Raw genomic sequence first — 16,179 nt, 5'->3', positions numbered from 1 at the left:
TAACATGCCTTACAGCCCAAGCAAATCAAAAGAAAAGATAGGAAATTATAAAGTTAGCAAATGACAAAAAAGTTGTGAAAATAGGACTTAAAAGAAATATCTTAAAAAGTATGCTCCCAAAATAACTGGAGGAAAACCGATTGAAAACACAATGGGAGAAAGAGTTGTGCAAAACAGAATGGAGAAGTTTGAACATTGCAAGGACATTTTGGCTACACTTTCATTATGTTTATGATGATGAGCCTATTGTGTGATTTTCCTCAAGGCTTTGAAATTTTGCAAATGTAAAGCTGTATCTGAAGCTTACTTTGAGATAGATGGATGAGATTCAAACACAGCCAGGTGAACTTAAACTAGTAACTTTATCCCCGAGGTCTTTGTTTTCCCTCAGATGTAAAAAGTGAGGGAATTGGGCTGGAACATTCATGATTATTACCCCTTTAACTCCAGCTTTGTAATTCAGTGCTTTCAGAATATGTGTATCTCAGAAATGCCTCCCCTTGCTATCTTGAACGTGGGTAGTTTTGAAAGTGATGGATGCTAGTGGGATTTCCAATTCTAGATCCCCTTTGGCTACTGAATTATTGTACTCCTCAGAATCTTTACAAAACTAACAAACTGGCTGAGAAAGGGAGGTCAACTTGGATGTGCCTCCTAGTCTGCTAATTCTTTCTTCTTAATTGTAACACATAATTTCATATCAGATCAAGTCCTTTATGAGTTTAGGGAGTTTATCCGTGTTTGTTGAATTTGCATATCTGTGTCTATATGTCACCAAAAATTATATTGTATGTTACATTGAAAATCCAGTCAGTCATTTGAACGTTGTGGATGCAGGATGCTAAGCCACTAAGAGGACTGAATTATTTTATTTTATTGATGTGAATTGACTCCATCTTTCAGTATATTGACAACATATGGACTTATCCTATACCTTTTATTGATATAAAAATAGAATTTGAGTGTATATATCACAGTTTTCAGAAGAATTTTGGTCTAACTGGAAAAAATGAGGAACAAATAATGTGTACAGTATGACAGTCTGCATTTAGATCCACAGATGGACACTATACTACTTCAAAAAGCTAATGAAAAACCTACAGTGTAGTGTTTAATATTACACATGGCTTTGAAATCAGAGCTTCCTGGAATTGAATGCTTTTCTATCATTTACTATCTGTGTGACTGTGGACATGATGCCTAACTTCTCTAAGCCTTAGTTTTAACTCATCTAAAAAGTATAAATAAATGATAACCTCCATAGGTATCTTGTAAAAATTAAGTGAATTGTTGTATCTAACATTTTAATATACTGCCCATTGTAGGTAGGATATTAGTGGATGTTATTATTGTTATTGTTATTATATATGATGAGACTCAGGGTCAACTATGAGAAGGGTAGATTTCTGGCTATATTGGTTAATTTAATCTGAGATAGAATGAAAACTGTATGTAATTAAGTATATCTAAGCATCCCTTGAGTGCTCAAAGAGTCAACTGTTGGATCGTTCATAAAATAATTTGATTCTCTACTTAGAGAAATCATGGATGAAATATATCCTGTACTGAGGAAGGGAAGTCTAAATCTAAATCTTCGAAATGGCATCAAGTATGAAACTTACTATGGATTAAAGCTGCCACACAGTAAACCTGTTCCTCCTACATTCCTCGTGTAGGAGATTTTCCTACCTACCCTTCAAGTGCCAGGTCAGTTACCTCCAACCTGCTAAGGCCTTTCTCTCCTCCTGTAAGCTGCATTCCTGAGTCTCTACACCATCTTCTGTCTGTGGTGACACATGCTCCACTGCACTGGAGCTGTTGACCTGCCTGCTTCCCCCGCCAGATTCTGGGCTCATTCAAATTTATAAACCTAGAATCTTCTACACGGCCTGTCAAATTGGTTTGCAGTTGTGCTTATAAATAAGTGAATGGTTTGACAAGTTACACTTGAGGATCAGATTTGTCACTCTAACTCAGTAATTCTCCAGCTATGCTCTCAGGAGATCCAGGGGATTCTTAGGGCACTCAACGGCTGCTTGTGGCTGAAAAGTGATGAGGGTTTAGAGAGGGGCTCTGATTCTCCCTCCAGGACATTAGCCAGATTAGTTCAATTTTACTCGTTTTATGAAATGAGCTCTTGCATAAATTTCATTTGGAAATGCTTTTTAATTCTACTGTTGAAAAAAAGAAAAAAAAAAGATATAGGGAAATAATAGCCAGTGACTTAAAAAGAATGCTCTGATAGCCTCACTCTTCATTTTGAAAATACTAACAAGACTCACTGTCACATAATTGGTCTGGCTTTTATTTCTTCAACTGGATCATAATTTCTACCAAGACAAAAATTATATTTCTATCTATTTCTATTTATTTACTTTCTGTATGCCCACCAGTATCTCTAAAAAAGGGTGGGCGTAACAAACACTTGTCAAGCAACCATTTTCTTTCCAAGTAAGGAACATTATACTTTAAGCATATCAAGTGATCACTTTTTTCTGCCAAAGTCAAACGGAGAATGAAAGGTCATTTGTATAAATTGCACTAATAACTGACCTTGTCTGTCTATAAAATTATTGCTGTTGAATATTTACGTAAACTTTGGAAGATATAAATGTCACTCAGAAATTAGAAGCAAGCACTTAAGTAAGTTGACACCATTTGAAGGCCAATTGTATTCATATTTTCAAAAAGTAACTGAACTGAGGACTTACATCTCCTCAGCAATGAGATAAGATGAGGAGCTGAGCGTGTTAGTACAGGAAGCAGAGTTCTTAGGGGAAAGAAGATGAAACAAAGTTTCTATTTTTTAAATGATACATTTGCACCAAATCAGTGTTTCTCTAGGTGGTATGGAACAGTCTCAGCTTTACTTGGGAGCAGAGAGAGTGAATTTGTAAAAATGCAGATTTCTCAGCCCTTCTTCTTACCCACTAACTCAAAATCTTGAATGCAGCTCTGGGATCTGCATTTTTCACAAGGTTCTTATGCATAATCATGCATGATCTTGAAATCTTATACATGAAAATCTTATGCATGATAATGAAATCTACCAATCTAGCCAATGAATTCATAGCAACTCTATGATGAAGCTTATGCATTTTCAGTGATAGCTTATAGTACAAGAATTTATAAGATGCTATTTATTTGTGGAACTTCTTTGCTTTGCTGTATTTGCCCTTGGCTTAAAACCACAGGATGTTATTACCCATCATTAAAACATTTTAAATAGGGAACTAAAGCAATGATAGTCTAACTAAGGCAGTAGTGTAAAACAGCACACACCCAGTTGGGCAGGCTGGGTTTAAAGGCAGGCTTTACATCTTTAATGAACTGGAGCTTTTTCAGACCATGTCAGGTAGGTGGCTCTACAGGCATTGTGCTAAAGGGTCAGTGCTCCAGGCCAGTGGAGGCCAGTGGGGATAAAGAAAGGAAGATTGGATGGCAAGAGGAAAAAATAGGGCAAGACTGACAGGGGCACACATAGGATTTTAGCTTGTTACATCTTTGCGTGACACAGGCAAGAGTATCAGATGGCTCTTGACATCTTCAGCATGTATTCCCTTGGAAAGGCTCACCTTAACAAGGCTTTCAGGAGTTGAGTATGAACGATTTAAAATTTTATTACAAAGAAGCAGCACAGAAGGGAGATTGTAATAAGCCTGGCATTATGCAGACTGTCATTCTTCCTTAAACATGGGAACATATGGTTCATTTGCCTATTTGATACTCATGCTACCTAATGTACTAAGCACTATTGTATTAAGTAGTTGGTGATACAAAATAAAATTAGTTTTATTTGCTTGTTCCATTAGGAAGCTCTGCAAGGAGGAAGGGCTAGGAAATCCTGCTTACCAGTTGCTACATTCTGGCTAAAGTTGCATTAAAAAAAACATGTGTGGAGGGGATATTTTATTAAGATCGAGTGCTTGGAGGTAAAGGTTTAAAAAAAGAAGGAATAGTGGTGATTTAGAAAGCAGTTATTGAAAAATGCATAGAGAAGGGTCAAACAGGGAGAGAGCATCATATAATCGGCTTCCTTACAACGAGGCAGCCAGACTCCCATTAGGTGATGCCCCACAGGGTAAGATGGCTGTGAAAAGGCTCCAAGGAGAAAGTGGAATGATAGCTAAGTGTTGGGCAACAGGCTCTGTAACTAAAGGAACTACTTTGTCCAGGTAGCTTAGCAAGGAGAAGAATGAAGACAGACTCTTTTTTTTTTATTCTGTTCCTTTTCTGTGTCACTATGCTAAGGGCTTTCAAATAGGTTCTCCCAAGTGTACCTTTTTACCCATGAAGAAAAGAAAGATCAAGTGACTTGCTCAATAACGATCAATTATCTCTTGGCACAGAGAATGACATCTCATCCTTGTTTCTCCTCATCTCCTTCTCTCTCATTTCTGCTTCCCCTCTCTACTCTTCTTCCCCTGGCCCTTTCCCACAAGGTACTATTGTGTCTAAGAGGGAGGTCTTGGGAGTTGAAGTGCCATGCAGATGGAAATGGAGTGGGCCCACCAAATTGGGGGATTGAAGGCGAAACTATTGAATAAACATCACTACTAGATTCCATGCCACCTAATGGGTTCATTATGTTCCCACAGGGTACACCATTTTATGAAGTGCCCAGGGCCATGCAGGTTTTAATGGTGTCATTATTGTAGGATAAAGCACAGAATCCAGGATTTGATAAGATCTGTTTAGAAGTATATATATATATATATATATACGTATCTGGGTGGAAAGAGGTAATGAAATCGGTTCCAAAAAGTCCAACAGTCCTCTTAGTTCAAGTCTGTGGAATATGATCACATCCTGAAACCAGTTGCTCAGAGGTAGGGGCAGAATCTCTATGACTGAATGAGTTCGATTCTCTGTGAATTTCAAAGTGCCGTTTGTATTCAGCTCTTTGAGATTACCAGGGTAAAAGTGGTACAAACATAACCGTATGCTCTGTGGCAACTGTGTCCTTCAGAAATGTATCTGAATATGAAAAAAGTGTGCTTTAGTTTTTTGAGATGTATGAAAAGCCTGGTATACTGCCTGTCATATGGAGGTGCTTAAAATGGTTATTTTAATTATTAATGACAATTAGTCTAACATATAGCTGGATTTTATTTTACTTCATTTTATGAAATGACGGAGAAATGTGGTGGATTTTTTTAGGAAAGTGAAGAAGCAATGTAATGGGTTACCTATTAATTCAATTATTATTCTTTCAATAATAGGAAAAAAAATCTGTCCATCTCTTTGTTTTTGTTGATCAGAGCTTGTGTTCCCACTCGGACAAGATCTCAGGTGATTTAGGCGTCTTACTGAATGCTGCCCTTCAGAGGACGTTTTGAGCTGTCTTCCCAGCAGGTTCACATTTCCTGCGTTTTCTATTAAATTCATGAGGTGACCCCTGAACAGGTAGCCAGCAGTCACTGGGTATAAGGAGATAAATCTAGGCCTTTGATTTCTGTCAGTTCACTTGCTAAGTGGATCCACAAGGCAAAAAAGAAGCGATTAATCAAACTTAGCAGATGTGGAATTGATTCCTTCAGTTGCCTCAGAATGCCTTGCACAGATAAGCGTAATCTGTATTCATCTTGACTTCCTGTGGTGAAGTCTGTGGTTTTTCCCTTGGCTGGTGGAGGTAAGAATGTGTAACTTGGATTTGCATAAAGGTTAGGATAACAGCAGTAAATGCACCCAATGGTAACAGAGTGTATACAGATCACCCCTCCTTTTCACACATGCTATGTCATTTGAGTCTCACACAACTCCAAGGGTGAGACAAGTATTATTTTCTCTATTTTTCAAACAAATCAACTGAGAACCATTGAAGTTAAAGGACTTGCTAGAAGTTAACTTAGTGAGAAGTAGAGTTCATACCAGAACTCAGATCTTTGACTCCAAATAACTTAAAAATAAGACACTTTCTTATGAAGGCATATTATGTATCATCTAGTTGGCTACTTAAAAATTATCTACAGAACCTAGTATAGTATTTAGGGTATAATTTTTGCTCATCAGATCTTTACAGAATGAATGAATAAACACATCATTGGTCTATTAATTATTAAATACGTTTTTGGTTTAACTGCAAAATCTCTTAATTCAGGTAGACACAAAACAAAGTAAATTTTAACTTTCATTGATTTAGCAAAGTAGAAAATGTTCATTGGACATCTGTTATGTGCCAGGTTTGTTCTGGGTGCTGGGCCCATAATGGCGAGTTAATGAGTGGTGCCTAGTACTCTGGGGATGCTTAAATCTAGATGCCAGGGCCCTCTGTAACCTCTGAATCCATCTAAACAGATCATTTTAGCTGTTTTGACAATTCACAGCAATCACCATGTTTGGCTCAATCACTTGGTCACCTGAACAAATCAGTAAAACATATATAAAACTATGAGTATGAGTGTGATAGAATCTGCAATTTCAACCTGCCAGGCTAACGTTTTGCATTGATTTCTAACATATAATCTCTATTCTGGCAGTCATTGCATGGGTAGCATGCTTAGTATTTCTGAAAGTTGTTTTCAAATTATTTCATCTTAAATAAGTCCAGGAAACAGTGACCTCAGTGAAAAAAACAGTAGGCTAGTGATTTTACCCAAGGTCAGGCCACTCGTCAATGACAGAACTGGGACCAGAATCCTGGTTTTCTGATTCCCAGCAAGGGACTCTTTATAATACATCCCAGTTTCTTCCACAGGAACACACCATTGCTTCTCTTCAGTTTAGGTGCTGTTTCTAAATGACTGGTAGCTCCAAAAAGGAAGAGGTAGATGGAGTATGACTATAGATTCCTGGCAGGAAACCAGGCAGCCTTAGGGCTCTGTAATGCCATCTGCCTATTTTTAGTTGGAGTAAAACTTTTCTCTTCTGACAGCCAGCCACGAATATAGACACTTGTAAAGATGGAACTCTTAAAATAGTCAAAACTTTGTGACACACAGGCCAATAAGAAACACTAACCATATTCAGAAATGTTGCTTGATCTGAATTATCAACACATGAAATTTGGTAAAAATCACGTGACAATAGCTTTCAGAAAATAAAGAGTTTGAGTATGTTCTCCATTATTTGCAGAGAGGAAAAGATCTGGAAACAGAGATGGCAGATTTGGCATCAATTCTAAGCTTTGCATTAGCTATGTGATATATGCTGTCTTGATTCTTGTAAGACTGGAAGAAATTGTCAAAAAATATATATTGCCACCATTTTTATAAGTAGGGCATACAGTAAGATTACTTTGAATAGGCTTCTTTAGAGTCCTTTCAACCATTTCTAGTTACACTTTATTGGAAGCAAGTGTAGCAACAATGAAATTTCAAAGTAGACAGGATGGTATAGAAGTTTTATAACAGACAAAAAACTTACATTTCCCCATGTAGATATTTCCAAGGTCAAGAACTAAAAACGGTTCCTACTTGGAATCATTTAAACTGTTTTCTGTACCTGATTCTTTTAATCTTCCTGTGTATACAGTTGTATCATGCTTTAACAGAGTATGAAAGGATAGGAATTACATTTATTTTGCTATTTAGATAAAATATTCAGGCTGATGTGGCATTAAAATCTGTGTACTAAGACTCAGTGTTCTGTGTTTGAGTTTAGCATCTGGCTCTATAAAATTTGGACAATGGACTAGGTCTCTGTCTCCTAGGGTAATTAATTTCATTAGTTTTGGAAATTATGGCTACCCCTATGGTACACACACACACATAAGTGTGTGCACACACAGTGTAAAAATGTATACACAGACTCTAAGTCAAATAACTTTTATTCATATATTGCAAATGTAAGAAGAACTATTTTGTGGCATTAGGTACTCTTTTAATATTCTCCTCCCCAAAGTGTTCTTCCAGTGTGGTAGCTACTTACAAGCTGAATGCAGTTACTTTGCTAGAATTTGGGATCTGTCCTGGCAACACTGACTTGAGAAGGAGAAAAGATCATGGAGAAAAGAGTCAGTTCCCTTCTAATGGCTCATATCAAAGCTATAGAAGAAATAATCAACCTTAGGCTTGAATGGGCTTGGAGACACTACTTGGCTGTCTGTTCTCTTTTAGGAAGGTGAGATGCTTCTAATCCATTTTACATATAGAGGCCTATCAAAGACATGTGACTTACTCTAAGTTATGGTGTAATTAGGATAGAATAGAGGCTGGGCTATCTCTTCATTGTACCATACAACCTCCACAGTAAACGGTTATGCCCTTTCCATCCTTCCCTCCTCCTTCCCTTCCTCCCTTCCTCCATTCCTTCCTTCCTTTCTTCTTTCCTTCCTTCTTTCCTTTTTTTTTATCACTGCTCTAATTTTTACCTTCAGCCTGTTTGGAAATCACCATGATAAGACTACAAAAAAACCATCAAGTCAACACAAATAGAAGCATGGGTGCTGCATTTCCCAATAAGCTGCATGAAGTCAACTCTTAATGAAACCAGTCGTCTCAGAAAACAATAGAAGAGGGGGCAGGATAGGAAACATGCAGAAACACATAGTCTCACAGAGCTGGCTGTGTGTGACCTTTGCAAATTACTGCTTAAGGTCAGCTATACCTGGCAGAGATATACATCTGTAATTACTGTACTCTGCTGGGGCTCGACTTTTTTTCCCAACTTTTTAGGATGCATATTCAGGAGATAATTTTATTTGTTTTCTTTTGCTGAAACCTGTAATGAAATTCTAAAGCAATGAGTGAATGGAATTTTGAAAGAAGAATCTGTACATAAAAATCATGTGGGCCATTCCTTGAATCCCAGTGAGACGATGCTGAATCTGATATAACTATTAGTGACTGTTCGGAGGCTAAAAAGATCCCAAATTCATCCTATATGGGGCAAAACAAATAAAACAAAAATCTGAAAAGCTGTTTTAAAAAGCAGTTTCCCTTGTACCCTCCATCTAAATCTTTTTCCTTTTCTTTCTCTTCCCAACATGACTTGCATTTGGGTCTTTAAAGGTTATAGAAGGTATACAGTAGTCATTCTGGGTCTTTAGGTGAAAACTTACAGTCGCTTTAGTAAATGAAGCAGAGCTAATCGATCTTTCCGAACCCTCAGTACAGAGCCTGTGTTTGAGCCTATGGGATCTCTTGAGTTTTCCTGTTCTGCAGCAGTATATTTAAACTTTGATTAGGATTTAGGAATGAAAGAGTAAACATTTAAAGAAGATCCACATCCAGATCTGTTGGGAGTGCTTGCAGCAGTTTCCCAGGTAGTCTACATGAGGAAGGAGCCCAGCTGGGGCAGGGCACCAGTTTTCCTTTCACCTTTCTTTTCACCTTAGTTTCGAATTATCTGTTCTTATGTCTTGAGGCATTTCCTCCCAGAATAGGCTTTCTCTAAAGCTGGTAATGCCTTACATATTCATCCTTTTGGACATGTTCATTCATTCTGCAGATATTTATTGAGTTTGGGTTCTGTGCCAAGGCACAGGACATACAAGGATACATTTGACAGAATCCCTCTCCTGGGAAAAGCTTCAGTCTGGGGCTGTAGAGACCCCTGGAGACAGAAAACAGTAAGAAAGGAAAGAGTGCCTTTGAAGGGGCTTTCTCTTGTATATCTTGCCATGTCAGGAGAGGGTCTGCAAGGCAGCAGATATAACGGTGAGAACACTGTACACAATTAACACTGTTTATTTGCTTGTTTTAACTTCCTTTTCTCTCTTCCTGACCACAAATGCAATCTGAGATCAGAAATGACAAAATGGTGTCCCTGCAACCCGCCTATGGACATTTTTTCTGGCTCAGAAGTTTCAGTGCCAAAAATCAGATTTCTAGCTTTTCCTGAAATGTTAGAGGTTCTTCCCATAAAACATTTGACTGCATTCAGAGTTATGACTGCCTCTTTTAGGTGTAGAACTCGCTCTCCAGTCCTTCACAGTCTTCCAAGATTGACAGATAGCCATTTTTTCATCACACTTTAGTTGTCTTTTCTTTCACTTGGCCTGTTTCATTATTTATGTTACCTGCCTGGTATGTATATGAGTTTGTGACGCATATGATGCTGAAGAAGTGCCCATCGAACCATTTTCATATCTTCAGCACAACAGCTAATTCATAGTAGTACCCCATTGTATATTTGATCACATAGAAACACACATGGGTCATTAAATTAGAGCTGCAACTGTAGTCAAGTCAACTCTGGGTATACAAGGTTCTACAGCACAATGGACTGAAATGTATTATGAGTAGAGAAAAACACCTGTTTTTGGGCTGTCAAAACTCTCCCAGAAAACATGCCAGTGCCGATCAGGGATTTCTCAACCACATCCATAGTAGAAGGAAACCTCTCTTCTTTCTCTACAGGAACCTGTCTACATTTTTCTCATGTGGTGAATTCATTTTGTCCTGGGGTGAACACCTGTGTGACTATTTAAAAACCGCAACGCCAGGTGTATGAGTATGACTGCCTCCTTTGTTTGTATAATGCTCTTCTCAATGATTTCTCAGCAGGCTGGGTCAAGAAAAAGCCTTCAAACTGAATATAGAAAAAGGTGTTAAAGGATTTTTTAAAATATATCTGTTACAAGTGCATGCACTGAAAATACTGCAGTCAAATTATAGAAACAGCTTGTAGCCTTGTAAGATCCTTTTGTTTTTACCATCATGTGAAAATGTTTGATATCTCCGCATATGTAGTTGTAAGTTGGGAGGGAGTAATAAGGGAGGGAATTTTGGAAGACCTAGTAAGCCCTAAAAATCTGGAAGATATTATATTACAAAATATTTAAAATATTAAAACAAAAGAGATTTGTTTACCTTTTGCTTTGTCTCAGGCTCTCCATTCCTCTTTTCCAGGAGATGGCGGCCCTAGGGAAAGCATTCGGTTTGCATTCGATCACAATATCCCCTCCAACTTGAACAACTGAATTTTTTTTAATGGGATTTTTGGAGAAATCAGGAGCTGAGGCTAAAAACAAAATTACAGAATTGTTAAATTACTAATATCTGTAAACAAAACTTTTTTCAAGCTACTTTGCTCAAGGTTTCTTTGGGCTAGTTATGGTTTTGGCATTTTGGAGTCAGTTTCCATTTGTAAAATGAGGATGACAGTAGATATTACCTCAGAAAGTTAGTCTAGGTCTTGAATGAGATAACATTCAATAAAGAAGGGTAAATAGTGCCTGGCACAAAGTATGGGCTCAGTAAATGTAATTTATTTTTGTTTTGGTGCTGGTCATTGTGATAACAAAAGCAAGCTGGAGCGAGGGAGGAAGCAAGTTACACAAAGTCACATTCTTAATAGTATTTATAATGAAGAGGGTGAAGATGGTTCCACAAGAACAGAAGACGGAATTTTAACCCTGATTAGGGAAATTACTAAATCTGTTCTAGCCAAGATAATAATCCTAAATGTGAATATACATATATGACAATGAAATACCTTTGAAGTAAATCAGAAGTACATCATCATTATTTTAGATTTCTTCAGGCGTGCCTTTAACTAGAAAAATGGAAATAGTCTGCCTTCTGTTGAAGCAGGCAGGCTGAGTAGAAACTTAAAAAAAAAAAAAAAACCCAATCTTTGTCAGTTTCAACAAATACTAGTTCATGAGGGTGATAAATAATTAGACTGCCTGGGTGCATCCAAGTCTTCCCAGCTCCATTCTTGTGGGAACCTATGTGTCCAATCCCCATTCCTAGCCTAAAGTCTACGTGAACTGAAGTTCTTTCAGATATGCCATGTTCTCTTGCTTCTGGGCATTTCGAGTATGGCTTCTCTGTCCTTCCACTGACTTGTGCATGCTTTTTCTTCTGATTTCAGCTTAAAGATAATGTTCTCAATTTAGGTTATGTTCAACTGATAACACCTATTCAATTCTTCACTGTAATAACCATGATATTTTAAAACTTAGCCTTTTTTCTCTGTGAAACTACAGGTTCTATGAAGGTAAAGATCACTTTAATTTTGATAATTATGTTTTAGGTGCTTAGTACACAATAAATATTCAATAAATACTGGCTGAATGAATAAACAAATGAATCAATGTCCATCACCCATATGCTCATGAAACCGTCTTTTTGCTTGATTCCTCCTCTCTTTCATCTCCTGTCTTCATACCATTAAGAAAGCGTTAGGATGAAATATATCAATGAGTCATTTATCCTGACAGACACCACTGGTTGACTGTTCCAGAATATTATCTGCAAACCACTTCTATCTCAACATTTTCCACTGTAGGGGCTTATTTTCCCAGCTTCTCTCGAGGTCTCAGTGGTCATATGACAGGGTTCTAGCTAATGACATAAACGGAGTCTGCTGTAAGGGCTCAGAAATTTTTGCTTTTCTAATGAAAAGGACTGTCCGCTCTGTCTTCTTCTGCTTTGAATATGGACTTGATTTCTGTAGCTACAGCAGTCATCCTGGAACCAGGAGGCTACAAGCATGAGGAAAGAGTTTAAAGAATAACGTCATCAAGTCACAGTGCCATTGCTCAGTCACCACCCCTGAAGTTCTTATTGAGATAAAATAAATCGTTGTTTAAGTCTCTATAAATTGAGGTTTTCATTTCTTGTTTTCTTATTTTCAGCTGAAAACATTCCTAATAGATGCTTTTGGGGTTGTATTCAAAACCTCATGCTGGGATCAGCTTTGGAGGAGCCCCTTCTGGTTTGGATGAACCCAATAGTGGGCTCCTCCAAGCCCTAATATGCTGCCCTAGCAGAATAATAATTCTCACTTTGCATTTTTGTAGAAGCTAACTTAGACATTTTTCATTATTTCAAGGAAAAGCAATTTCTAATTTACAGAAAAATTGGATTCATATTATACATAATCATAGCTTGCTAAAATGTCAGTTTGAATTTTTTGGGTATAAATGAATGACTTACCTAATACTCTCAATTCTGCATTTGCATAAATTATCTGATATTTGTTTTCTGCAGCACATTGGTAGATACCAGAATCTGACACATTCAGCATAGTTATGATAAGTGTCCCATTTTCTATTTGAATTCTTTCCTAATAAAAGAAAAGTCACATAAAGATGCTAGTGTGTTAACGTGGGTATTCTCTTATCATTTATGCATATCTATGAGCTATGATATTTTGGTGTATGAGAACTATTGCTTATGAAAATGAGGTTAATATACTTCAAGATCCTGAGAAGCTTTGGGGAGTTTAAAAAAATGGAAATGTTCTTAGTATAATTTTAGTGGTTAGTATATTTTATGTTACCTTATTTCTTTGAATATTGGCATTCTTTGCATAGAAGGTATGTTACCTTTCTGTTATACGGTATATAAAATAATTGGAATACTCTACCATTGCAATTTTCCAGAAAACATGGTTGACAATAATGTTAGACGTGGGTAGAGTGATTAGCAAATTTCCTTGGATTTCCATCATAATGTCTCAGAAAGACTTAAAATATGATGACTTGATAATTTTCTGATTGAGTACATAAGTTGAAGGAGCTAAATTCTTCTTTTCTGCAGTGGACTGTAAAGTATGTTTAAATAGCCAAAATCTGTTACAGAGTCCCATTTGGGGTATAGAAATATAATTTTGAGTGTGTAGAATGAAATAGTTTAATAGTGCAAATATAACTTTAAATACTTCAGGGTACCTATTACCATCCTCTAAAGATAACAAAAGTAGGCTGGAGGAAACAGGGAATGTTATATGCAAAAGGGATTCAGGAATTAAATTTCAGTAAAGCCGAAACAAAGAACAGTGTTCCATTCAGATTCTAAACAACAGATGTTCCTTTTATCTCTAACTGTGCATATAAGTGCAAAGTAGAGTGGAGAATTAACACAATTATTTGGATAATTTGATGGGAAAAATAACCTTGTCTCATTTTCTGTATATTGTAGAATAAGGTATGCTTTAGATTGAAAAATGAGGATAACTGCCTCAGTTCTCTACTTCCCTAAGGTTAGAGACAGCCATTAGCTTTCATAAAACCAAGATACTGGGTAATAATTAAGAGCTTGGGTTCTGGAGTCAGATTATGCTTAGAATACTAATTCTAACATTTACTAGCTGCGGTGTGACCTTGGACAAATGGACTTAAGCCCTCTGAAACCAATTTTTTTTCATTTATAGAAATAATAATCATATCTCTCTCATAAAATTGTCATGAGGACACAATAAGATAATGCATGGAAAATATTTAACACAGGGCCTGGCTCATATGAGAGTTCCGTGGATGTTGTTGATGATGATGATGATGATGATGATGATAATGATGATGATGATGATAATGGTATCATCTGAATACGGATCCATCACTGAGTAATGTGTGACCTTGTACAAGTTGTGTTCTCTACCCTTAGTTTTCTCATTTGAAAAATGGTGATAATATTAATAGCTATGTGAGGATTAAATAAATTTAAGGATCAAATAAATTAAGGTATATAAAGATTATACTATATTTCCTGACACCTACTAAACACTCCAGAAACATAGTTTCTGTTAGTAACAAAATTTCCCTAGCAGAGTAGGTTAATGTTTAATATCAGCACAGTCGCTTACCTCTGGATTGAGGCGTTCACCATTCTTTAACCACGTGTACCAAGGGTTTGGCTTTCCACTAGCTTTGCATTCCCAAAACAAGCTGTCATAGATGGACAGGTATGTATTTTGGATTTTTTGTTCCCATTCTGGAGGGGCTGTTTCAAAAAGAAACAACAGCAGCTCTTCAGCAAGTCAGTTATCCAAGACATTATTTTACTTTCCAAGGACTGTAGAAATCAGAAGGGCAAGGCTAACTGGGTCTGGTAGTACTGTACACACATGATTTGAGGGAAGAGAAATGCAGGACCCCCAAAGTGGGATAAGAGAAACCCTGTTGTAAATATCAGTGGACCTTTTGCATAAGATTGATGTTTGCCTTTTGTCATTTTGCTGCACCTATATAACAACTTGGGAGTTGTGGGAACAAGGCTAGAGAATAATTCCATGTTAAATATTAAGATGTAGGTCAAGTTAGAAAATGTATATCAAATCTGAACCCTCTGTGGGCAAAAGGCCATTGATTACATTTGGATTAAACTAAGTAAAATAATTGTATCTATACCTGACATAATTACAATTCAATAGTTTGAAGCATAAATCAAATACCAGCCTCATCGCATTTTAGTATGGTAATAATCCAGTTTTTTTTTTTCCCTACATAAAATTCTTGACAGGGAATGAGAACTTTTGGAGTTGTATATAGGATAAGCATCTAACTTTAATCCTAGGCATGAATTTTCCAAACCTTATTTTCTAATCTGAGAAAGTTCTACATAGTTCTGAAGCAAAAAGCAACTGGTATAATTGATGTTGAAATGTTATTTAAGTGTAAGGTAGTATTATCCTTTCTAACATTCATGGAAACAGGGATGTATAAGTTAAATGCTTTAAAATTAATATTTCTTCTGTAATGATGATAGGAAACTTTCTGGATTTGCCATTTAATCCCTCACCTTTGTTTAGATCTATTCTAGATATGTTGGAGTGGAGGAGCCTTCCTTTGGAATCTCAGTCTATTACAAGCTAGGTGTTTTACATGTGTTGTACTCAATTCTCCCTCCAAACTTTTATAGAGGATTTTGTTGTATGGGTGTTAGGTAACCTGCTCAAGAAGACATAGTTAGAAAAGATAAACCTATCTTTTTACTCTGAGAGCAGAGCCAAAGTCAAGGGCTTGTGTTCAGTTTGTTTATTTGTGAGTGCTGGCCAAGGGTAAGGTGTCAGGAAAAGGGAGAGTCAACAGGGAAGGAAAGAGTTAAGGCAAGGATGAGTTATTGAGTTGACCACCAGCACGGACGATTGTTACCCCATCCTCTGTGAATGTATAAGGAGTGTCTATAACTGCCTACCCAGGAAAGGAGGAGGAAGCATTTATGCATTGGCTCTTTTTCACAGTTATTCAAGGGCAGTGCAAGTGTTAACTATTAGAACATCCAGGTTGTGTGTGCTTAAGTGCTGAGTAGGTCCTTGAAGGGGCCAAAGAAAACTGGAGCAGGAAACAAGATGGCCTTCTGTGGCACCTGCGGTAAGACTCTGTCAGGTTACACCTGCAAACCATGGTGCTGAGCTGGTCACTGCAGCAGTAGTTGGAGAAAGTGGGACTGAGAGTCTTTGAAATGATGCACAAGTATATCTGACTTTCAGGGTGTTTCCACTGTAACTTCCGCTTCCACAAAGATAGAAGGTCCTTCAGGGAGGAGAGGAAGAAATCATGATGTCCCA

The 16,179-nt window shown here is 37.2% G+C and overlaps 1 protein-coding gene across 4 annotated transcripts in view; it reads right to left on the bottom strand.

Annotated features, from left to right (window-relative positions):
* The window catches only part of CNTN6 (contactin 6), a 291,320-nt gene that overhangs the window by 55,621 nt on the left and 219,520 nt on the right, over positions 1 to 16,179 (bottom strand). For 3 of the 4 annotated variants that reach the window (XM_036869272.1, XM_036869273.1, XM_036869274.1), the window contains 3 exons: positions 14,476 to 14,612; positions 12,828 to 12,957; positions 10,755 to 10,905 (listed from right to left, as the gene is read on the bottom strand). In XM_036869272.1, coding sequence (XP_036725167.1) covers positions 10,755 to 10,905; positions 12,828 to 12,957; positions 14,476 to 14,612 — 418 coding nt within the window. The remainder of the gene's footprint in view (positions 1 to 10,754; positions 10,906 to 12,827; positions 12,958 to 14,475; positions 14,613 to 16,179) is intronic. The other variant, XM_036869275.1, reaches the window with a different exon arrangement.

Source organism: Balaenoptera musculus, chromosome 11 (genome assembly GCF_009873245.2).
Source record: "Balaenoptera musculus isolate JJ_BM4_2016_0621 chromosome 11, mBalMus1.pri.v3, whole genome shotgun sequence".
NCBI lineage: Eukaryota > Metazoa > Chordata > Mammalia > Artiodactyla > Balaenopteridae > Balaenoptera > Balaenoptera musculus.
The sequence above is the reverse complement of the archived record's forward strand: the minus strand, read 5'-3'. Positions and strand labels throughout refer to the sequence as shown.